This window comes from Sphaerodactylus townsendi, linkage group LG01, assembly GCF_021028975.2.
Source record: "Sphaerodactylus townsendi isolate TG3544 linkage group LG01, MPM_Stown_v2.3, whole genome shotgun sequence".
NCBI lineage: Eukaryota > Metazoa > Chordata > Lepidosauria > Squamata > Sphaerodactylidae > Sphaerodactylus > Sphaerodactylus townsendi.
The window spans coordinates 180,352,755-180,378,162 of NC_059425.1; the positions used below are offsets into that span (position 1 = coordinate 180,352,755).

The 25,408-nt window shown below is 45.2% G+C and overlaps 1 protein-coding gene across 1 annotated transcript; it reads left to right on the plus strand.

The window, feature by feature from the left end:
• Positions 1-91: 91 nt before the first annotated feature.
• On the plus strand, positions 92-25,173 carry LOC125435090. Its single transcript, XM_048501132.1, has 4 exons — positions 92-600; positions 18,782-18,898; positions 21,385-21,494; positions 24,227-25,173. Exons 1-3 carry the CDS (start codon positions 195-197, stop codon positions 21,489-21,491), a joined length of 630 nt encoding a protein of 209 aa, XP_048357089.1. The 5' UTR covers positions 92-194; the 3' UTR covers positions 21,492-21,494; positions 24,227-25,173.
• The last annotated feature ends 235 nt before the right edge of the window (positions 25,174-25,408 follow it).

Below are 25,408 nucleotides of genomic sequence, written 5' to 3' on the forward strand. Positions count from 1 at the left end.
AGAGAAAAGCTGCTTCTGACAATGGCAAAAAAACCCTCCGATGATTCACCCGCCCAGCAGCGCTGCATGACCGGCGTGTTTCACAATCGCAAGCTCGGCTGGCTTTATAACAACAGAACAAAACGCCAAGCATCTCCCAGAAGGTTGCTCGGCAATCTGGCTAGCCAGGCAGGGGAGCCCTCCTCGGGGGAATCATGGCGGTGTTCATTCATCAGCTCTTCCTCCTAGCTGCAGATCTAATGTTTGCTTCGGCGCTCTCCTTTCTCTTTTCTGCCGTGGGCTGCCTGGGGCTCACTGGCCTCGTGGCCTACGTGGTGGTCCTCTCCTTTCGCTCTGGGGTCATGCAGAAAGCCCAGAAGAGAATCAGCCGGAAGAAGGAAGCTGTTCTGAGCACGGTGTCTAGCAGCTGTGTGGGACAGACAGCCGGGAAAATGCTGGGCCTGGTGGGCTCCAGGGGAACGGCTACAGGCTCACGGAGACAGGCACCCGTTCTGGAGGAGGAATATTGTTCAGACCTCAATCTGAAACAGCTCCCAGCTGGTGAGAAGAAATGCCCGACGGCCACAGAGACTCTGACTGGCAGCCATCTGTCTCGGACAGGTAATCCTTGGACCAGGGCTCCAGTTTAGGGGGGGCCTTTCTAATCTAGCTGTTATAGGCTTGTTCTGGTTGGCAGACGGCAACTCAGTCTGAACTGCAGCCCTCCAGTCCTTATCCTTTAATGGCCGCAGAAGGCCGTTGCTTTCACCTCCTGCAGGTGAGCTCCCCAAGGCACCTGGTGGGCCACTGCGAGTAGCAGAGAGCTGGACTAGATGGACTCTGGTCTGATCCAGCTGGCTTGTTCTTAGGTTCTTATGATATTTTATGACTTCGTCCTGTTATATATGAAAAGATGTGCTTCAGAGTGGTCTAGTGGTTAGGAGCAGGTGGATTCTAATCTGGAGAACCGGGTTTGATTCCCCACTCCTCCATAGGAGTGGCTGTCTCTGATCTGGTAAACTGGATTTGTTTCTCCACTCCTACACATGAAGCCTGCTGGGTGACCTTGGGCCAGTCCCAGTCTCTCTAAACTCAGCCCCACCTACCACACAAGGTTTCTGTTGTGGGGTAGGGAGGGGAAGGGGATTTTAAGCCACTTTGAGACTTCTTACTGTTGAGAAAAATGGGGTATAAAACCAAACTCCTCCCCCTCCCCCTCCCCCTCCCCCTCCTCTTCTTCTTCTTCTTCTTCTTCTTCTTCTTCTTCTTCTTCTTCTTCTTCTTCTTCTTCTTCTTCTTCTTCTTCTTCTTCTTCTTCTTCTTCTTCTTCTTCTTCTTCTTCTTCTTCTTCTTCTTCTTCTTCTTCAACTTCCAAAGTCTCCTGAGACAAGTCCTTTCCTAACTAACACTCTGGAGATGCAACCCGATTAATCCTATTAACATGCATTCATTATATTGTCGAAGGCTTTCACGGCCGGATTCAACTGGTTGTGGTGGGTTTTCCGGGCAGTGTAGCCATGGTCTGGTAGATCTTGTTCCTAATGTTTTGCCTGCATCTGTGGCAGACATCTTCAGAGGCGTATCACAGAGAAGTCTGTTTCACACTAGTGTGTTATACACAGATGCAGGTGAAATGTTAGGAACAAGATCTACCGGACCTCGGCCACAGCCCGGAAAACCCACCACAACCAGATGTGTTCATTAGTTTAGCCTGCTTACCCACAAGACAAACTCTGGGATCAGATCCCTCCCATGTACATCCCTAGTTGCCACAGGTCACCTCAATCAAAGCTCTGTCTTTCTAATATAGACTCTCTTCCCCTTTCCAAAGCATCCCTGACAGATCTCTATCTGGCTGTTCCTTTAAAAACTTCAAGGAATCTATACTCGGTAAGAGCTGGCTCTGACAATGAAATACTTTTCTGTGTTCAGATGTCTAATCACATTTATGACTGCAGTGCTGATGCAGCAAGTGGATTGACTTGAATCCTGGCTTTATCCCGATCTCTCCACTGAGCAAAGTTTGAAGGCTTCCTCCAATGGAAGAATCGGTTATGTTGGAGGAAGACTTCGTCTGCTCAAGGATAGCTCCGGTTGGAGAATCCATACCAATATTTCACGAATTACTCAAGTTGGAGAATCCATGCCAATATTTCGCCTATTACTGCTTGGATCTGTGTTTTATACCTTATTCTATGTATTAAAGTTGTTATTATATTTTGTTTAATATCACAGCTGCCAGTTCTTTAGCTGGTTGTTGGCCATTCATTACAACAGAGCCTTACCCAGAGGCAGTGGTGGAGCAGCAAGGGGACAGGGGGGTGCGTTGTGCACCTGGTGCACACCCAAGGAAAAAATAAGCCCGGCCCTCCCACCTTTTCCTTCGCCCCAGCACCCTCCACACACAGTACCTTTCTCCCCCCTTCCCACATTTACTTTAGTTCCTTTTCTTTTTCCAGTACTTTTTCAGGCTGAAAAAAGTGGCCTATTTGCAGTTCAGGGTAAAAACTGCCTGAGAAATGACAGTTCCCAGGAGACCTTGGGGCTCACAAGGTCTCCTCAGAAGTATAGTTTCTCAGGCAGTTTTTAGCCTGAACTGCAAATAGGCCACTTTTTTCAGCCTGAAAAAGTACTAGAAAAAGAAAAGGAACTACGGTAAGTGTGGAAAGGGGGGCACAACGGGGGGCGGTGGGGGGCCATGGGGGTCCTTTGGGTGTGGAAAAAACACACTGAGCACTGGGCACAGTTTGGCCCAGCTATGCCTCTGCCCAGAGGCCTAAGACTTTATAATGTGTTGGCGCTGTATTCATGCGGATCCCAGCAGGGCTGCCTTCTGAATCTGACAGATATAGATTTTGTCGATTTGAAGATGCTCTAAGCGCCACCCTAGTGTTTTCAGAGTGGTGCCCAGGGTGCCGATTACCACTGGGATGATCTCACCTGGCTTGCGCCATAATGATAACTAATAATAATAATTATTATTATTTGATTTATTCCCCACCCTTAACAATAGTCGTAGGGCAGGTAACAATAAAAAGCATGACGAAATCCCATTCAGTACCCCTATAAAACAGTCCTAAAACTCCCACACCAGTCTTACCCAAAGATGGACGGAGTGTTCCAGGCACCTCGAGGCCATCCCTCCCCAATCCCTGCAGAAGAAGAGTTTGGATTTATATCCCCCCTTTCTCTCCTGTAGGAGACTCAAAGGGGCTTACAATCTCCTTGCCCTTCCCCCCTCACAACAAACACCCTGTGAGGTAGGTGGGGCTGAGAGAGCTCCGAGAAGCTGTGACTAGCCCAAGGTCACCCAGCTGGTGTGTGTGGGCATGTACAGGCTAATCTGAATTCCCCAGATAAGCCTCCACAGCTCAGGTGGCAGAGCGGGGAATCAAACCCGGTTCCTCCAGATTAGATACACAAGCTCTTAACCTCCTACGCCACTGCTGTAGGGGCAATCTGCCAGACTTCGAGGTGCAGAGACTGGTCTTCGCCAAGTGCCGAAACTCCAGAAGAGTAGGGGCCTAACGGTCCTCTGGTGGGAGGGCATTCCACAGTGTGGGGCCCACAGTGATATGATATGATATTTAATTTATATATCGCCCTCCCCCGGAGGGCTCAGGGCAGTGCACAACAGTAAAATAATACATGATAATGCACAATAAATATAATAATACAAAACCATAAGGCTAGTACCCATATTCAATAGCCTCCCAGCCCAACAATTCAGACAATAATGTAATCAGGTTAACTAGTCATAACAAGTAAATCAACATATAATAACACCAACATTGAATATAACATTTCATAACAGCAGCAATATAAAAATCACAGAATCACAATAACCTAACATTACTCATAGCATCGCATAACAACATGATAAATAATTACATAGCAACAAGAACAGAACATTTCACCATAGCATAGCATTACAATAAATTACAAATGCAAAAATAACTGCAAATAACATAACAATATCCAAAAAATATGATTTCCCCCACAATCCACCTGCAATAACCTAACTTCCTACCATTAACATGGCAATTTAACCTGACAGTGCTGAGAAGACCCTCTGGGCTGTGTGCCCCCCCCCCCATTGAGGCAAGACAGCCAGTCTAGCCTTCCCCTCCGATTTCAGTGTCCGGGAACGGGAAGGAATATCTGGTGGACGGGCTATTTTAAGTACTCAGGATCGACGCAGTCTTGGTGTATTTGTTGATATATGATTTTTTTAAAACCCAACACTGTAGCTTATTATTTGGTTTTGTTGCCTTCTGAAGACTGGGCTTTCGCTGCAACCAAATGATGCAGTTATATACACAGGTCTCTACAGAACATGTATGATCTTCCGGCTGCCATAACCAGAACTCAATCCCCAATCTACACGCAGAGATCTTGACAATAACTTTAATGTGTTTGTAAAAAGGAATGACTTAGGTCGCCTAAAGATTTGGCTTGCTGCGTTTGTGTGCTGATTATTGCAGGTGGTAATATGCATTGTGTAGTATAAATGATAAAAAAAACCCTCTTTGTCGTTGTGATTGTATCCCACCTGAAGGCTTCAAACCCCCATTACTCATTGCTAGCTTTCTAGAGGAAGTTGTAGAAGCCAGTACTTTGAAGGAAAACACAGACACACAGAAGGATAGACAACCTCCATTCTTTCAACAAGGAGGAGGAGGAGGAGGAGGAGAAGGAGAAGGAGAAGGAGAAGGAGGAGAAGGAGAAGGAGAAGGAGAAGAAGAAGAAGAAGAAGAAGAAGAAGAAGAAGAAGAAGAAGAAGAAGAAGAAGAAGAAGAAGAAGAAGAAGAAGAAGAAGAAGAAGAAGAAGAAGAAAAGTAGGAGTAGGAGTAGGAGTAGGAGTAGGAGTAGGAGTAGTTTGGATTTATATCCCCCTTTCTCTCCTGTAAGGAGACTCAAGGTGGCTTACGTGGAAGTTGTCCACCCTAGGGGTTCTCCATTACTTTTGTACCATTGTCAGTGTTGGATCAAGGGTCATGTTTGTTTTTTATACATTCATACTGATAAGCAAATTGGGGAGTAGTATACACTGAGAATAATGCAAATTGGCAAGAGATATACTACAACGACCTTGCGCTTAAAGCTCCGCAAAAGAAGGCTGATGACCTCAAACGGAGAGCGTCTTGTGTATTAGAACAGAAAACGAAATATTTTTTATCACTGTGGAAACATTTAAGAAAAGCAACACAGGCTAAATACCGGTACATTAATGCAAGCAATTGCATTAACCCAAGCTAGCCCGTTGGCCGGATTCAAGGCGGAACCTCGATCTTCTTCGAGGCTTGTGTTTCTGCAAGAAATAAATTAAAGAGGAATGTTAAAGCCTCCCTTGTATGTACACATAAACAAGGATCACTTCATTCTAGCAAAATGGCCACATCTTATTACTTACGCACAAGTCCTTTTTAAGAAGGCACAAATTCATCTGCTAGACCAGCCATTCTCAACCAGGGTTCCTTGGTACCCTGGGGTGCCGTGAGCATGTCCCAGGGGTACCGCGGCAACACTACCACCACCACCCCTCATTTTTGTGGTGTCTCCCATGGCGCCAGCAAGGACATGGAGCTGGCCCATGGGGCAGGGCCCTGCCACAGCCTGAGCTGTTGTCAGCCACCCCCACTCCCCAGTGCTTCCCTTCACCCTGGGAGGGGAAGGTGGGGTGTGTGGCAAGCAGGGGCAATGGGAGGGGAAGGTGGAGGGTGGGGGCAGGGATACCGTGAGATATGAAGAGTGAGGTCAAGGGTACCCTGACCTTGAAAAGGTTGGGAAACACTGTGCTAGACCAAAGCATTTCTGAAAAGCAGAAGTTTGAACTTACATTATTTATTACAAGGAATTTTTTATACATGTCATCAGCTGCAAGAGTACTTTATGTAAAAAAAATGGAAATCTCCAGATATACTTGTGATAGAACAGGAGTCTGCAACCTGCAGCTCTCCAGATGTTCATGGACTACATTTCCCATCAGCCATGCTGGCAGGGGCTGATGGGATTTGTAGTTCATGGACTTCTGGAGAGCTGCAGGTTGCAGACCTCTGTGATAGAAGAATTGGTGGGTGAAGGTTTCGGAGTTGGCAGAGATGGCCAAACTCCCTCCGCAACATGAAGAAATGAGTATAGTGAATTTTTGGACAATTGGAAACCATGAATGGATGAATTGGGTTAAACAGGAAAAAAAAGTAAACGGATGATGAATGGTTTTGAAGATTATTGGATTAGTGAAGATGGTTATGACAAGACTAAACGGAGAAAAGTATTTTAATTGTGAGTAGTGGTTATTAAGTTGGGATTTTAAGTATGGGGTTAAACAGAGAGTGGTGTTAATTTTAATCGTTCCCACTCGATGTAGAGACAGGAGTCCTTCTGTGAAATGTACTTTTTAATTATTTTTAATTATTTTTAATTTGCTTCCCTTCACTCTGTTCCTGGCACTCAGTCTCTAAAAGGTTTGCCATTACTGCTCCTATACAGTGGCATAGGAGGTTAAGAGTTCATGTATCTAATCTGGAGGAACTGGGTTTGATTCCCAGCTCTGCCGCTTGAGCTGTGGAGGTTTATCTGGGGAATTCAGATTAGCCTGTGCACTCCCACACATGCCAGCTGGGTGACCTTGGGCTAGTTACAGCTTCTCGGAGCTCTCTCGGCCCCACCTACCTCACAGGGTGTTTGTTGTGAGGGGAGAAGGGCAAGGAGATTGTACACCCCTTTGAGTCTCCTGCAGGAGAGAAAGGGGGGATATAAATCCAAACTCTTCTTCTTCTTCTTCTTTTACGTCTACTGAACCTTTTGTAATTTAATGACAAATCATTCCCATCGAGTTCCAGGCATTTCCCACTGATCTCCGTGGCCCCATTTCATTACTCTCTTTTTAATGCTCTATGATCGGGGCGAAAAGAAAATCTCTTCTCAATAATATCTCTTCCCTCAGCCTCCCCTCACCCTTGTTTTTTTTTTTTTGTCAGAGCATCTTTTTTTCCCCAAGTGTGATGTTCCCACCACAGGCGTTAAAATGTATTGCTTATGCAATGACCCAGTTACATAGCAAATCAAAGTCTTCATCCAGGGGATAACCAAGCGTTTCTGACTGATCTTTCCTGATCACTTGGTTGGCATTTGGGGTGGGGAAACCAGAGATACTTGTAAAGGACTGAATTAATATCTCTGTGATATCTTTATTCCTGTCATCCACCTGTTGGGAGAAAAGAACTTTTCAGAACCTCCACTTAAAAACGGGTATGTGGCGTACTGCTGATGAGATGCTAAAGATAAAAGATTGCAGTCAGAGCTGAGGAGTAAGAATAACAGAAGGGAGAATCAGGCAGGCTGGTTTTATTTTTAAAAAAATACCGCGACATCGAGATGCACAGAAAGAAAGGTGAGGCTAATGCATCTGTGTTAATATCAGTTTAGAAGGGACAGCCTGGGCAACTGAAACGTCTTCCATGGCAACAGGAAATGATAAAAGATACAGGAAATGTTTCCTGTGTTAACTCAGTTAACTCCTCCCCCCCCCCCCCCCCCCGATGCCAACAATGGCACCAACAGCTTCATGTGAACACACAAAACTGCTTTCTATTGAATTAGATCCTTAGCTCAGAGAATAGAATCACAGGCCAATAATGCACAATGCACATGCTGCAGGTGAATGTCAGTCACAGCAAGATTTCTTGTACAGACCTATTTCCTGGAGCCCTGCTTTCACTTTCTGTTCTCTCCACGGCAAGCAAGAACATTTATAGCACGGCTTTTAATTTTCTTTGTGACAGGGCGAGATTTGCCACTGAGCACATATTTGCCCTAGAAGTCTTCCCTTTGCCCACACCAGTCTTCCTTATACTGCCACCCATGCCTTCCCCCTTGCCCACTCTCTTCCATGTTGCCGCTTTTTCAAGCTAAAGAATAGAATAGAATCTTTATTGGCCAAGTGTGATTGGACACACAAGGAATTTGTCTCCGGTGCATATGCTCTCAGTGTACATAAAAGAAAATACATTTGTCAAGAACTATAAGAATCATAAGAAAAGAAGTTCACCCACACGGGCTTAACCAAAACACACCAACCACTGCATTTCATGTTGATAAATTGACATCTCAACAGAACAGAAAGTATTTGGAGATACCAAGCCTCCCTGGTCTCTGGTGGCAGCAGCAGCAGGAAGTGGGGAGGGAGGAGATAATATTGGCTGTAGCAGGGCTCTAGCACAACGTCCCCTTCTTTGGCAGCGTCTGGTCCAAGAAACTGCTTTGCTCTTTCATTTGGGGTGTGTGTGTGTGTTATTTTTGGGACAGTAATATGGATAAAAGTACAGTTTAAAGGCTATGCCAACACTTTTGACTTTTACGGGTGTAATGATATCTGTGCCTTTTAAGAGAGGTAAGAATAAGTGGGCATCTTTAAAAATCTGTCAAAATTTTTAAGAATTACTTGATGGGTGGAGTTAAGAGAACCAGGCTGAGATAATTCTCTACAGAAAAAGTGCACGCCCAGGAGGGAATGCCTCCTCGGGTGAAAAGGGAAGTTTAACCCGCTGCCATGCAGGAACACACAATCAAAACACTCTTGACATATGGTCATCCAGCCTCTGTTTCAAACACCTCCAAAGAGGGAGATTCCAGCACACTCTAAGGCAGCCACATTACAATGTCAAACATCCCCCACCATCACAAAGTCCTTCCGAATATTTAGGTGGAATCTCTTGTCCCATACTTTGAAAGCATCACTCCTTGTCTTAGTCTCTGGACCAGCAGAGAACAAGCTTGCTTCGTCTTCAAAATGACATCCCTTCACATATTTAAACATGGCTATCATGTCACCCCTTCACCTTCTCTTCTCCAGACTAAACATGCCTAGCTCCCGAAGGTGCTCCTCGTAGGACATGAAATTCAGACCTTTTACCATTTTGGTTGCCCTCCTCTGAACATGCTCCAGCTTGTCAATAATCTTCTTGAATTGTGTTGCCCAGACCTGGACACAGTATTCTACGGGAAATCTGACCAATGCAGAATAGAGTGGTACTATTATGTCCCTTGATCTAGACTGGGGAATATCCCGCTTTCCAGATGTCAGGAATCCATAATTCCCATCGTTTTCCGTCAGCATGGCCAATTGGCCATGCTGGTAGTGGGGCTGATGGGAATTGTAGTTCCTGAACATCTGGGAGGAGCCGCGAGGTTCCCTACCCCTCTGAAATTAACATCTGGAGAGCCGCAGGTTCCCTTACTTCCTGATCAGGGACCAGCCTTCAGATAGCGAGGGTCAGAATTACAGCATCTTCTATCAGTTTCCTACCAGCATGGCCAATTGGCCATGCTGACAGAGGCTGATGGGAATTGTAGTTCCTGAACATCTGGAGAGCTGCAGGTTCCCTACCCCTGGTCTAGATCAAGGGACATAATAGTACCACTCTATTCTGCATTGGTCAGACACTAAACTCCTATTGATGCTGCCCTGGATTGCATTGACTTTCTTGGCTGCCACCTCACACTCCTGATTCATGTTAAGTTTGTGGTCTAGTAAGACTCCCAGAACCCTTTCACGTGTACTATTGTCAAGCCAGGTGTCCCCCATCCTATATCTGCGCATTTCATTTTTTTCTACCTTTGGGCGATTCCGCACACGAGTAAAATAGGTTCGACCCAGTTCCCTGAGAAGGGTACTAACCCAGGTCGAAGCCATTGTTGTTCCCTTACTGCAACCAGCTTTCTGATCCCCGCAGCTCAGAGGGCGGGAATCATCCTGTGCCTCTTCGCTTCTGTTCTGATTGGCTACTGTTCTAATGCCATGTTCCATCTATCCCCACACATGTTATTAGCGCAAAACTGCTACAGGAATGGAGGGACGAAGGTGGCGTTTTCTTGATTGGCACAGCTGCACGCATGCCTCCAAAACACTCAGCTGTGGATTAGCTGAATGGGGGACTCCTGGCACCCAGAGATTCTGCACTTTACTGAACCGAGTCCGAGTTCTGAAGCGCGCAATTCCCTGAAAAAGTAGTAGTTCCCAACTGGAGTTGGAAATTTGACCGTTACATGGGGCGAAGCTGGTACAAAACCACGTCGACCCCAGTGGTTGTGCGGAGCACTTAGGTCGAACGCAGCTCAAACTTAGGTCGATAACCCAAGTGCAGAATCGACCTTTGTATAGCTTCTTACATTTATCTCTGTTGAAATTCGTTTCGTTTGTTTTGGCCCAGCTCTCTAATCTGTCCAGTTCATTTTGAATTCTAACCCTGGTTCATCAAGACCAGAATTGTCTACTCTGATTGGCAGCAGTTCTCCAGGTTCTCAGGCAGAGGATGGTCTTTCACGTCACCAATTGCACGGTCCTTCTAGCTGGAGATACCAGGGACTGACCCTAAATGCATAGCTGATGCTTTACCACTAAGCCAGACCCCAATAATCATTTCTTAAATTAGCAGAGGGATCCTCAGCCTTTTGGAGCCACTGGGCAACTTTGGAATTCTGCTACTGGATAGTGGGGGCAACCTCAAAATCACTACTATAAGAAGAAGAAGAGTTTGGATTTACACCCCACCTTTTTCTCCTGTAAGGAGACTCAAAGGGGCTTACAATCTCCTTTCCCTCCTCCCCCCGCCCCCAACAAACACCCTGTGAGGTGGGTGGGGCTGAGAGAGCTCCAAAGAACTGTGACTAGCCCAAGGTCACCCAGCTGGCATGTGTTGGAGTGCACACACTACTCTGAATTCCCCAGATAAGCCTCCACAGCTCAAGCGGCAGAGCGGAGACTCAAACCAGGTTCTCCAGATTAGAGTGCACCTTCTTTTAACCATTACGCCACTGCTACTCCTGATGTTCTCGAAGAGGCAAAGCCAACCACAAAGTCTCAGCGAGTGAGGTCATGCGTCATGCTAATAGCAGCTTTTCAGTGGGTCAGGCTGAAGCTGTTCAACAGGATGCACTTTGTCATGAACAAAACATATGTTTACAAATGCTGTCATGCTCCCACAGCTTATCTTCAGTAACACTGTGAAGATCTTTTTGCTGTGGTAGAAGCGGCTGCTGAAACGCTTTCTAAAAATCCTGACAGCCAATCAGATCTCCAGCAGCCAACCAGGCATGCCAACTGGCCCCGCCCACTTCTGCTTTGAAAGGCAGAACCGGACCTAATTGGCTTCTGTTTGATTTACAAAACGTAGATCCTGCTTTTCAGGAAATGAAAAATCACAGCTGCACACCACCATTACCAAATAATAACAATTTCTGCTTAATAGTAATAATACAGTTAACTGTAAAAACCCTGAACAGCCAAAAGAACAGAGACAAGATCATATTTAATTAACTATGTGGATCATATTTAATTATGTGGATCATATTTAAATATGTGGATCATATTTAATTACTATACGTTAAGGCTTTAGCTTCTGTAATCTTTGCTTGCAAAGGAATCCATAAGTGGGAGATTCATGCCTGCAGACGTGTGGTAAAAGATTTCAAAACTTGCAAGAAGAACCGGACATGTCCAGTGCAACTAGATTGTGTATGAATGAATGAATTTAGGGTACAGCAATAGGTAACCTGATTCCAAATAGCCTGATCCCTGTTTGTTTCAGTGTATAAAAGACATGCTTTGGGCAGAGTTCCACAGAGAAACGCTAGCGGCAAACAACAGAGCTTTATTTCTGGAACCCAGACTGCAATCGCTTCCTGGAGAGGTAAAGTCTCCAGTGTGAATGCAAATGGGAAAACGGGTTATTAATAACAATTATTAAATGGGTAATTAATAACATTATTAATAAAGGTAATTACACATGTTACTAATGTGCTGTGCAGAAATCACCATTTCACTCTGGGGTAGTCTTTCATTCCTGATCAGCAAAAGATCCTCTGCCAAGTTACAGTCTTCGACTCTCTTTGCTGACATCTTCCAATCAAACACGCAAGCCTTTTGCACACGTTTGCTTCGGAGCAGCTTTGACGCAGGTTCTCCAAAAAGACAGCTAGTGTAGCGATTTTTTGGAAAACCTGGGTTGAGGGAAATATATCAGGCTGAACCCGTTTGGGAGATCTTTAGTTTGGTGAAGAGATGATAGCCATGTTCAGATATTTGAAGGGATGTCATGTTGGTGCGGGAGCAAGCTTGCTTTCTGCGGCTCCAGAGACTAGGACCAGGAATAATAGGTTCGAAGGAAAAGAGATTCCATCTAAACATTTGGAAAAACTTCCTGACAGTAACGGCTGTTCAACAGTGGAATTCACTGCCTCGGAGTGTGGTGGAGTCTCCTTCTTTGGATGTTTTTTAAGAGAGGTTGGATGGCCATCTGACAGGAGTGCCTTGATTGTGTGTTCCTGCATTGCCGGGGGTTGGACTTGATGGCCCTTGCGGTCTCTTCCAATTCCAGAATTCTATGATTCTAAAAGCCCTGTGTAAAGTTCTTCCCTAAAATGGGATAAATAGCTTCCTCAGCTCGTCATATTTGGGCTCTGTGGAAACCACCAAAGTCTCAACAGCCTCGGGACTTATTTCCCTTTTGCTACTGGGAGCGGCGCTTGACTCTTTTGAGCTCCTTTAAGCCCGGTCGGCTTCTTTGGAGCTTATTGGCGCTGACAAGTCATAGTAAAGTAAAAGTGTGAAGCTCCGCATCTTCTCCAGGGCTTTGGCAGGCCATTTTTCTCTTGGCTTCCTGGCACTCCTACCCCGTTTCCCCGAAGATAAGACATCCCCTGAAAATAAGACGTAGTAGAGGTTTTGCTGAAGTGCGAACTATAAGGCATCCCCCGAAAGTAAGACGTAGCAACGTTTTTGTTTGGAAGCAGGCCCGACAAACAGAACACAGAAAAATAAGACATCCCCTGAAAATAAGACATAGCGCAGCTTTGGGAGCAAAAATTAATATACGACACTGTCTTATTTTCGGGGAAACACGGTAGTTCATGTGTACCAAAGCAGGAAAATACATGTGTTTCATGCACTCAAACAACATGGCAGCCACAGCATATCTGAAGGTTTTCAGGTTACATGGTTTCCTATTATTTGAGACCCGAGGGCCAGAACTGTAACAACTAAGCAGGGTTTACGCAGTGGTTTACGCAGGAGAGCAGCAGTGGAGTAGGAGGTTAAGAGCTCGTGTATCTAATCTGAAGGAACTGGGTTTGATTCCCAGCTCTGCCATCTGGGGAATTCAGATTAGCCTGTGCACTCCCACACATGCCAGCTGGGTGGCCTTGGGCTAGTCACAGTTCTTCGGAGCTCTCTCAGCCCCACCTACCTCACAGGGTGTTTGTTGTGAGGGGGGAAGGGCAAGGAGATTGTCAGCCCCTTTGAGTCTCCTGCAGGAGAGAAAGGGGGGATATAGATCCAAACTCTACTCTTCTTCTTTACCTTCCGTGAAGGGCCCCTTTCCTCTTTAAAACACACATAAGGAAAGTGCTGAGCCTCCCCTTTCACTCTGTGGCCGATTATATGCTGGTCCTCTGCCTCGCAGTGAGAGTACCTTTCCTTTGGGGCAGAGTTTTCATTGCAGACTCCCCACAGATCCTGGAAGCCCTCAGTTCCTGAAAGCAGGCAAGGCCAATGTTTTCCCTTGCTTCGGGGTTTCTGCTCCTTCCAGACTCCCCCTCCCCCGGACTATTCCTAGCACTCATTCCTGAAGGATCAACTGCTATCTTTTTTTAACCCCCCCCACCAACATTGATAATAACAGGCTATTGCAATTGTGATATCAATATAAAATTTGAAGGGCTTTAAAAAAACCTGGCGATCTTGTGATCGACAAGGAGCAACCCGGAAGCGGGGGCAGGCAAGCCATGCAGAAGGCAATGGGGCACTTTCTCTTGTGCAAAGCCGTAGCGAGGGGGAACTGCATCCGGGGCACATGTGTGCCTTGCACCCCCGCCATGCCCCCGCATGTCCCTGCACTGGCATGCGCCCAGTGCAAGATGCCCCCTGTCCCCTGGGCATTACGCCACTGCTCTCGTGTAAACAGAGAAATGTGAGGAGAACCCACTGCGATTCCACTGTGGAGTGAACAGCCTCAAGGAAAGCATTCCGTGCATAATGGGCCTTTGTGTCTTAAAGGGAAAAGCTGAAAATGGTGAACACATACACACTTCAGTATCTACATTTTGTTCTTGGGTGTCTGCACTTGAATACAAAGCATCTCACCAGAAGTGGTCTTTAGATTTTTGTTCCAGGCACAGGACTGGATCCCATCAGTTTTCTTATACCATCTCACCCCAATAATCCTATTTTACTGTAGCTCCACCCCATGCAGTTCCAGAAATCCTCAGCAGATCTTTTTAAGGACAGAAAGGGGATTCCCCCTTTCTTCATCACCGACAGAAAAGCAAGCTGGATCCAGCCCGCGGCGAGCTGATTTTCACTAATAAAAAGCATTGATCTAAAGCTCATTTTTGCCACCTTATTTTTCGCTCTTGAAGTAGGGTCAGTCCGGTTTCCGCAGCAGAGGTGTCTACATTGATCTCTAAGCTGATTGGTGAATAGGAAAAGAGAAAGGGAAAAAAGCTGAAAGCTTCCACGTTGTTGACTGTACGCCAGACTGATAAATGGACGGCTCAGACAGACTGTGCCCCCTTGTGCATATTTACCTGGAAGAAAACACCGAAAACTGTGCCGTGAGTTATCTATTGTGTGTTCCTCGTCTTGGATGGATTAAATTAAGCAGGAGCACAATATGAAAACAGCTGCCTATAAGACAGATACCACCAGCTTTTTGTTTTTCAAAAGCCCGAACACATCTTATTTAATTGGAGTGCCGTTCAGAAGAAGAAGAAGAAGAAGAAGAAGAAGAAGAAGAAGAAGAAGAAGAAGAAGAAGAAGAAGAAGAAGAAGAAGAAGAAGAAGAAGAAGAAGAAGAAGAAGAAGAAGAAGAAGAAGAAGAAGAAGAAGAAGAAGACGAGGAGTTTGGATTTATACCCCCCTTTCTCTCCTGTAAGGAGACTCAACGGGGCTTACAATCTCCTTTCCCTTCCCCACCCCCACAACAAACACCCTGTGAGGTCGGTGGGGCTGAGAGAGCTCCATAGAGCTGTGACTCGCCCAAAGTCACCCAGCTGGCATGTGTTGGAGTACACAGGCTAATCTAGTTCCACAGATAAGCCTCCACAGCTCAAGTGGCAGAGCGGTGAATCAAACCCAGTGCTCCAGGTTTAGAGTGAACCTGCTCTTAACCATTACGCCACAGAAGAAGGATGACAATAAAACATTCCTTTCCTTCCTCCAGTATGGCTGGGCTTCCTCCCCTCTTTCCTACCTGCTTTTTGGAAGAACAGAGGGATTTGGGGAAAAAAAAGATCGTTTCCCCCAGTAGGGAAAATAGCAGATAGCAATTGCTGGAGATTGAGAAAGCGTAGATAACCCTGATTTTAACTGGAGTTTGTCATGGTTGCCATTTACCAGTTTCAAAACATTTGGGAGATTTCTCGCTGTCTTATCTACTTTGCCCTTAAGGTCCGAGGAGAAACTAGTCATGACATTGCTGAGCTGAGCTGAAAGTATTGCGTATTGTATGGCATTGTTTTGTATTTCAGAGCCATTCAATCAAACACATATCCATCAGTCTGTTGAAAAGCTCAGTGACTTTTTTAAAATGTAATTTAAAAAATATAGTACTACTAGCTACAGTAGTATAGAATCATAGAATCATAGAGTTGGAAGAGACGCCAAGGGCCATCTAGTCCAACCCCCTGCCATGCAGGAACACACAGTCAAAGCATTCCCAACAAATGTTCATGCAGCTTCTGTTTAAAAACCTCCAAAGAAGGAGACTCCGCCACTCTTCGAGGCAGTGCATTCCACTGTCGAACAGTCCTGGCGGTCAGGAAGTTCTTCCTAATGTTTAGGTGGAATCTCTTTTCCTGCACCTTGAATCCATATAGGTACTATAGGTTTCAGTGCTATACTACTTTTAAATTTATCAATCATTTTCAGTCTTTTCCAAATTTTGCCTTGCTGTTCCTGCTAAAAAAGCAAAATCTGACACTCATGCTCGGTATATCTTCTGGACCATCTTCTGCAATTGGCCATGCCGGCAGGGGCTGATGGGATTTGTAGTCCATGAACATCTGGAGAGCTGCAGACCCCTGATCTGGACACTTCTTTACTATATGGCTTACAGTTTGTTTAGGGCAGTGATGGCGAACCTATGGCACGGGTGCCAGAGGTGGCACTCAAAGCCCTCTCTGTGGGCACACGCAAACAGAGTCACCCCCCTCACACACACACACACATATCTAGGCTGGCCTGGGCTGCTGGGCTCGATTATTAGCATTAAACCTAAGAGCTAGTTTTGGGGAAGCAGTGTAGGTAACCCTGTCAAGTGCTGTTAAACCCCACTGATTTTCATGCGAAGAACTAAAGCATGATCCTTTACCTGGGAGTAAGCTTGGTTGCTGGCAATGGGGCTTGCGTCTGAATAAACCCTCCTAGGGTCGTGATTCACCCATTGGAAGAGCTACACAGTTGCTTCAAAGCAAAGCCACCGACTACCATCAAGCTTACTCCCGAGAAACGCACACCTCGGAGCCAACTGTTTTTTCTAAACTAAAACCTCAGTGTTCAGGTTAAATTGCCAGGTTGGCACTTTGCAATAAATAAGTGGGTTTTGGGTTGCAGTTTGGGCACTCGGTCTTGAAAAGGTTCGCCATCACTGGTTTAGGGTGTACAGAGTGACATTTGGGGTTTCCGATCCATCCCATTTAGGTTGTAAATATCCACAATACCCATGTTCAGACTTCACTCTATTTCATTGACACCAAACCCTCCATGGTGCCTTAAACCCTGACAACGGTATTTTTGGGTTAAAATCCACGTTCATTCTGAGGGCTGCCATTTTGCCGCCTCTTCCGCCATCCCGTCTCTATTTTCTGTGGGGGGTCTAAACCGTGCAGTTATTAAAGCAGGTGGATTTCTTGATTTCAGTTTTTTGTTTTGAAAATTCTGTAGGGCCTCATGAATTGGTAGCCGTTGGTTATTTCTTATTTTCTCCAATGATCCGTATAATTGGTTTTGTCGATATAGTGATGGACCAGGTAAATGGCCCCTTCCGCCCATGCAGAATAATGCTTTCAATCCACTTTCACAATTGTTTGAAAGTGAGTTTTGCTATTCCACACAGTAAAATCCAGCTGCAAAGTGCATTGAAAGTGGATTGAAAGTGCATTATTCTGCCTGTGTGGAAGGGGCCTCAGACTCAACACAGGTAGCCGGTCCACCAGTGTAGAGGCATATACCCCCTCCAGCCTATTTGGTAGAACCGGTAGCTAATTTTTTGTCTAGTGCAGAGAATGGTTATAATCCCACCGCTGAGTCCTTTCAGAACTGGTTGTTAAATTATTTGAATCCTACCACTGTGCAGTATGTTTACTATCGAACCAGGGCATGACGTAGCTGGTCCTGCTTCTTTATCTGAATATCTGCCACAATTATGTTACGCAGAAGGGGCGTGAGCTCTATTTTACTACAGAGGATGCATGTGGGTGAGTGAAGTTCAACCCTGCCACCGCCCTGTCTTACCTCACTAGGCTCTGTTGCTTCAGGCAATTGACCCAACATTTTAAGCAGCCAAGACAACTGGGAGAAAAGTATTGGGAGCAGCGGACCCTACTGCAACCTGGGAGGGCCACAGAAATGGACTCAGCTCCTGCTACCTGGGTGGACCATTTGTTGTAAGAATTAGTGGCTAACCGCCTGGTTCGTGCCATCTACCGTGGCCTCTGTCATTCTAAGGAGGCTGCACATAATGGAATCTGGCATACGGCTCCAGTTAGAGGGGACTGGAGGAAAGGGAATTCTGAAAATGAAAGGAACTGAGAGGGGGTAGACTCAAGAAGCTTTGCCATGCCTTCGCCAGTGACCAAATTGTTCTTCAGTTGTACTTTTACAATTACCAATTTGGGCTACGGATATTCCTGTGGGAGATTGGGAGCATTTGCTTACTTAGTGAACCACTTCTTTTTCAGAGAGAGAGAGAGAGAGAGAGAAAGGCAAACTGTATGCTGGGGATAATTAGGAAAGGAATTGATAATAAAACTGCAAAGATTGTCATGCCCTTATATAAAGTAGTGGTGCGACCGCACTTGGAGTACTGTGTTCAGTTCTGGTCGCCCCATCTCAAAAAGGATATTGGAGAGATAGAAAAAGTGCAGAGAAGGGCAACGAGGATGATTGAGGGACTGGAGCACCTTCCTTATGAGGAGAGGCTGCAGCGTTTGGGACTCTTTAGTTTGGAGAGGAGACGTCTGAGGGGGGATATGATTGAAGTCTATAAAATTATGCCTGGGGTAGAAAATGTTGACAGAGAGAAATTTTTCTCTCTTTCTCACAATGCTAGAACCAGGGGGCATTCATTGAAAATGCTGGGGGGAAGAATTAGGACTAATAAAAGGAAACACTTCTTCACGCAACGTGTGATTGGTGTTTGGAATATGCTGCCACAGGAGGTGGTGATGGCCACTAACCTGGATAGCTTTAAAAGGAGCTTGGACAGATTTATGGAGGAGAAGCCGATCTATGGCTACCAATCTTGATCCTCCTTGATCTGAGATTGCAAATGCCTTAACAGTCCAGGTGCTCGGGAGCAACAGCCGCAGAAGGCCATTGCTTTCACATCCTGCATGTGAGCTCCCAAAGGCACCTGGTGGGCCACTGCGAGTGGCAGAGAGCTGGACTAGATGGACTCTGGTCTGATCCAGCTGGCTTGTTCTTATGTTCTTATGATATTTGTAGCAAGTGCCTAGGAACAGTGAATACTATAATGCTACAAGAAGGTTAAAATCCTCATCATCCATGTTTTCCATTTGACAGAAATGTCCCGTGAGATGAAGAAGCAGTCAGGCCTGGTCTGGGAAGAGGAGAGGCAAACATCACAAAGAGATGAACACAAAGTGCGTGCGAAGTGGAAGAATGCTTCTGCAATACCTGGTAGGTCCTCTTTTGGCCCATTCCACACAAGCTCCCGAAAATGCTTGGCAAACATTTTGCAAAAGTTATCGAAAACCCTTTGTGCAATCGTGTATGTTGTAGATGCACAATAGCGTTAAGAAATATTTGGGTGAACCAAGAAAGGGGAATGTTATGCAGTGATTGCCACAGTCGCTCCTGCAACCACAGCTGGGGAAACTGCCTTTCGGCTACACACAAGGGACATTTCCCCACTTGGTCATGGCCTTCAGCATAGTGTTAAGATATTATCTGCTGTTATATTAGCTGACTCTTAGGTGGGATTGAAATCTTTGGAAGGAAGGGAAGGAGAAGTTTGGATTTATACCCTGCCTTTCTCTCCTGTAAGGAGACTCAAGGCGGCTTACAAACGCCTTCCCTTTCTCTCCCCACATCAGACATCTTGTGAGATAGGTGAGGCTGAGAGAGTTCTGAGAGAACCGTGACTAGCAGGCTTCATGTGTAGGAGCAGGGAAACAAAATCCAGTTCACCAGATGAGAGTTTATTCCACAGGAAACATGGAGCTGAGAAAAAAATATTTAACAGGAACTAGCGGGCCCGGCCACATGTTGCTGTGGCTGAGTCTGGTGAAGTGGAAAAGAAAGAAAAGGGGAAGCGAACGGTTCGAACATGTGTCATTGCACAATGCTTACAAGGGAGGGGAGGGGCAAGGGGCCCTTCACTCCCCTCCCTCTCTCCCGTTCCCTTGCATGGCAACCCGGCCGGTCCCTCCCTAACGTTCCCCTTCCTCTGCTAGGGTGGGCGGGCCATGTGCAGGTGGCTGGTCCTGTCCCTTTCACTTCCTTCCCTTTCAGGCACATTATCTAGCATAAAACACACTGGGAGGCATGAGCTATGTTGTGTTCAAATTTCAGAGCATTTGGTCCAGCAAACCCCCAGACCCTCCCTCACCTTCCCCTTCCTCCGCTAGGGTGGGCGGGCCATGTCCAGATGGCGGGCCCCATTCCTTTCACTCCATAAGGCAGTGGTTTTCAAGGAAGGCATGGTTGGTTCCCTTGTATCAGAGGGTGTTGCTTTGACAGCCTGCAGATGGCGCTGTTGCAGAACAGAACTGTGGTTCCAACTGTCACAGGTGTGGCATGTACACAATAACTGGCACAGTTGTGACATGTACACAACAGGAGGTGTGGAAACAGTATGGAAACCTGGCCGCACGCGAATGCGATGTTGTGTGAAAATTTCAAAGCAATCGGTCCAGTAGTTTGGGAGGTTACCTGTCAGCAGAAAAACGTATTGATAGATTTATATATATATAGATTGTGGAGCTTTAGGTTTCAAAAGTACATGCTAAGGGAAATATCCTCTCAGGCAGGTTTGGAACATATACAATGAAGGTATTTTCTGGAATGCCTCAGTGTTCCAGTTTCACTTCAGTTTGTTGGCGGGCTTTCCTCTAATTTCCTCATGCCTCATCAGCAAACCCTCGCTGATCCAGTTTTTCAACATTCCCCCCTCACTCCCCACTCTTTAACAGTGCAGAAAACAACGTTGAAAAACCAGGACAGCACAGGATTGCTAGTGAAACTGTGTGGAAATGAGGGGGGGTGGAGTGGAATGTTTAGTCAGGAGAGGGGCTGACTGGGAGATGATATGACAGCCATCTTCAAGTATTTGAAGTATAGTTGTATATAGAGGATGGTGCATAGTACTTTTCTGTTGCACCAGAAAGCTGGACCAGAACCAACAGGTGTGGAAGATGTGCAAGTGACATTCTAGATGAAGCAAACCCTGGTCGATTTCCCACTTACCATCTGCTGCACGCTACTGTTGCCAAGTAGCGTGGGATCCCCCGGCACTCCCCACTACAGGGGCGGCGACAACGCAGCCACCCCAACGCTGCCGCTCTCGCACCCCCTCGGCGCGCGTCATTCCTGGCACTCCTCAAAATGGCGCCTTTTGATGACCCCGCGCTCATGGGGAAGCCCAGGAGCGTGCCAGAAATGACGTGCGCTGAGAGTAGCGCGCAGCAATGGGTGGTCATGGTAAGTGGGGAAACAACCCCTGTTGGCCTATAGTAACACTTTGGCCCCTTCCGCACATGCAGAATATTGAACTTTCAATGCACTTTGCAGCTGGATTTTACTGTGCGGAACTGCAAAATCCACTTGCAAAAATGTGAAGATGGGTTGAAAGTGCATTATTTTGCATGTGTGGAAGGGGGCCTTCATTACCTAGATAGGAGAACTCAACCCAAAGATTTACCTGCTACTCCCATATCTGTAATTCGTGCTGCTGTTAAATTAGCTCTTTCCATAGAATTTTAGAAACAGTTGGACGGGATCTCCAGTGTCCTCTAGCCAACCTTTTGCACAATGTAGGAAATTCAAGTATACTTTACTGCCTGCCCTTCCAAGTTGCCAACTGCAACTTTGCAGTCCAGAGATCCGCTGTACTTGAAAACCCGACCTTGAGATGGGTAACCCTTTGTATTTTTTTCGGGCTGCAGCTTTCCTTCTTTCGCTTCTCTTTGCTCCACCCAACTGGTGCCTGAAGAAGATGCACCTCCAGCGATTGACAGCTCTGCTGACCACTCTGAAGAAATCCGCAGACTGACAGGTGGGTAGGGTTTCCTGCTGTAGTTTGGGAAATACATGGAAATTTTTTTTGGGGGGGGGGGCGGGGGGGAAGCCTGCGGAGAGTGGGGTTTGGGAAAGTGAGAAACCTCAGCAGAGCACAATGCCATACATTGCACCTTCCAAAGCAACCAATTTGTCCAGGGGAGGTGATCTTTATAACCAGGAAATCAGTTGTAGTATTGGGAGACCTCCAGCTATGGCTGGAATGCCTTGGGCAGAGGTCTTTCCCCGCACTGGCAGTCTTCAGGTAGTAGAACTAGATGAAGCATACTATGTGATATCCAGTGGTGGGATCCAAAAATTTTAGTAACAGGTTCCCATGGTGGGATTCAAAGAGTGGTGTAGCGCCAATGGGGCTGTGTGGGGCATGACCGGGGCGTGGCCGGGCATTCCGGGAGCGGGGCATTCCTGGGCAGGGCTGTGGCAAGGACGCAGCCACTGCGCCGGTCCTTGGGCGGGAAACGAATGCACGCAGGCACAGGCTGCCATGCACACCGGTGCACCTCCTGCTAGACTGCTTCAAGTTCTGCGCGCTACTGCTGAGGGGCATAACTAAGGCAAAAATCACGTGGCAAAATCACCAATTAGTAACCCCCTCTCGGCACACACAAATAATTAGTAACCTACTCTCGAGAACCTGTGAGAACCTGCTGGATCCCACCTCTGGCTACATGCCTGAAAACTGAAGAAGGGGTTTGTTTCCCTGCAAAACAGGATTTATTACACCAGTTGTCTTGTTCTGACCATTTATAATCATATGGAAAGTGACTGAAGGAGCTAGTTTGACTATTTGCAACTTTGGGGAGGGGGGTCTGACTCGCCTTATTGTACTTCCTTTATTGTCTGTTTCATTAAATAGTGATTGTATGATTTTGACTGAGATAGCTGGATTGATTGTACACGCCTTTTGTAGTACTAGCTCACCTCATAAGTTACTATAGGAGCTTTTATCCTATGTTTGTAAGACTGTGTTTCAGCCTGTATTGTTTACTTGCGCACCCACAGCCTATGGCTTTTGTTTCAATGTAGTTGCGCTGCATTCATTTCCAGTGAGTTTAGATCTATTTTTTTTGCTGCTGTCATTTCCTTTATTGCAGTAAACTCACCTTTTGCGTTTTTGAATAGGCCTAGATGGCCTTCATGGCTCCTGCCATGATGCTATGATTGCATTACCTACTGTCTAGTCCACAGGTGTCAAACTCGCGGCCCTCCAGATGTTATGGACTTCAGTTCCCATCAGCCCCTGCCAGCCTGATGCCCTAGTCCTTTTAACTGAAAATGTCCCATTGAATCTGGGACTTTCTGCATGCAAAGCCAATGCAAGTGAGGCATAGTCCCTCCCTCAGATCATGGCCCTTTTCCCCACAAGCCCCTGAAAATCTTTTGCAAACATTTTCAAAACATTTTCAAACTCATCTCTGCAATCCCCCCCCTCAAAAACGCTTCTTTGCCACCATGTTGTGGTCATTCCATTTTCTTAAAGACCTTCTTAGATCTGATGCTATGAGACTTCAAAGCCTTGCGCTGCATTTCTTTCAGGGTTATGTCTACAGAGCCATTGTAGAGCGTCACACACTGAAGGACGGAGGATCAATGTATTCAATTCATATATTTATATATATTATTATTCTACTGTTCTTGAATCTAATGACTGTACATCCAGTTTTATGAAACACAAGTATAAATATTTTTTCAAAATCAAAAGTTCATATTTGAGATATATAGTCCATATCTTCAACATCTAATATGATATCACTGTGCACATTTTTGCAAGTAATCTGAAACGAAAATAGTTCATTTTTGCAATATCTTAAGGATGATCATTCTCCATATAGAAAATACTTCCCAAACGACTCGCACGTTTTTAAGTAAGTTTTCACTGTAGTCTTCCTCAGGAGAAGCAATTCTTTCAGAGAAATTATTCATTCATTTGCCATGCACAGGTCTCTCTACAAAATACATAAATAAATAAACAACATAAATAAATAAACAACATAGTATAATTTGTACATTAGATTCTAGTAACATTTTAAAGCATTTTTAGCATTTTCAACATTTTTAACATTTTATATATAGTAACAATTTTACAAAATTAATTTTACAAAAATAATAAATTACTGTTAACATTTCCAACTATAATAATAATTTATAATATATTATTTTTGAAAAAAATATTTATACTTGTGTTTCATAAAACTGGATGTACAGTCATTAGATTCAAGAACTGTACAATAATAATAATATATATAAATATATGTATTGAATACATTGATCCTCCGTCCTTCAGTGTGTGACACGCTGTTTTGTTCCTCTGTTATATACGTTACACACAATTTGGTTTTTTCCATTGTAGAAATGACCCCTGAATTTTTTTTTTTAAATTACATTAAAAAACCCAAATTCTCTCATCTCCCTCTATATCACAAGGTGTCTGTTTACGTCAGGATTGACACTCGAGGAGTTAGAAGATAGGGTCTTCTTTCGATTACAAGCCTGAATTGCCATTTTCAAATCTAGTTTGGGCAAAGAGATGTTGAAATTTTACCTTTGGGGATAAATAATTCCAGGTGAAAGGAAGCAATGAAGTCAGTTTTGCTGCAAGGGTATTGAAAATTAAGCTTCTGACACAAACAGAACGTGGGGTCAATCAAAATGCTGGCCTTTTCCCTTCTGCGCTGTAATTCAAAATTGTCTTCATGCTCTTACCTTCAGACAGTGATTTTGATGTACACACCTCAACATCCTTCTCTCCAGAGAAAGGCCTTCCGGGAATTAAACTCTCTCCATCCCTGGAGCTGAAGAACAGCCTTATTGAAGACAGGTGACACTGAAGGACATTCAAGGTGCGAACGAAACTCTTAAGAACTTTTTCTTGCAGAACAAGAGAATAAAATTCGGTGCCACGTTCACTTGGATGTAATTCAGGGGCAAAATCCTACTATTTACATTTCTCAGTGCAGATTTTTAAAACGGGACTTTCTCTTTTGCCGCCCTGTTCCTCCATGAATTTTTTTTTCCTTTGACGGGACAGATCCTTCTTGGAGCACCGTTTTAATACATTTTTGCAGTATTGAGAGCATGCTTATCAGAAAGGAACTCACACAAGTTTTTTCTCTTTTGGAAGTAATAAGACCGCAAGTGGAAATGCTGGGAGAATCCGACAACTCAGGCCACCCCCGGTTCGACTCTTCCTTCTGCAATAAATTCACTGCGTGGCCTTAAGCAAGTTTTATTTTCTCAAATGGGAACAATATGATTTACCTTACAAGGTCGTTTTGAAGACGGCAGAGAGATACTGAGTTGCAGCTCAGGAAAGTCTTAATGTGAATCGCATATTTTTCCCTGAATTCACTAGGTGGGATTATGCAGTGCCTCTTTGTATATAAGCAAGATGGGAGTAATTTGATCCACCTTGAGACTGTTGTTAAGATTTTGTTACAGGAGCATTATTAAGATTGTAGCAAGGTGGTGACACGCATGAAGCACGGAAACCATCTAAATATGTTACACCGATACAATGTACTATATGTCTCCCGTTCAGCAAGGACAAGTTTGGGACACCACCGATATATTTACTTTACAGTGCATATAAGAAACATTGACAAGAGCAGGAGAACTTGGGGTTATGAATATATTAAACATTACTGCTCCCTCGCTGACTTTATGGTTGTTTTTTTGTTAATGCGTATTGCTATGCACATGAAGGAAACTGGCCCATCCAGTTTTACAAGGCAAAGTCCTTGTAAAAGCCGTTTCAACATGTACTAGAAGTTCACAAAGAAGAAGAGTTTGGATTTATTATCCACTTTCTCAACTGTAAAGGTAAAGTTTCCCCTTCAGTCGTGTTCAACCCTGGGGCACCTCTGCAAGCAGTGATTTCATAGGCAAGCCGTT

Excerpts from the sequence above, each read along its gene's own strand:
- LOC125435090 (XM_048501132.1), top strand. The coding sequence starts at position 195 with ATGGCGGTGTTCATTCATCAGCTCTTCCTCCTAGCTGCAGATCTAATG. Across the intron at positions 601-18,781 it reads CAGCCATCTGTCTCGGACAG|AAATGTCCCGTGAGATGAAG; the intron begins GTAATCCTTGGA and ends TCCATTTGACAG. Across the intron at positions 18,899-21,384 it reads GAATGCTTCTGCAATACCTG|CTTTCCTTCTTTCGCTTCTC; the intron begins GTAGGTCCTCTT and ends TTCGGGCTGCAG.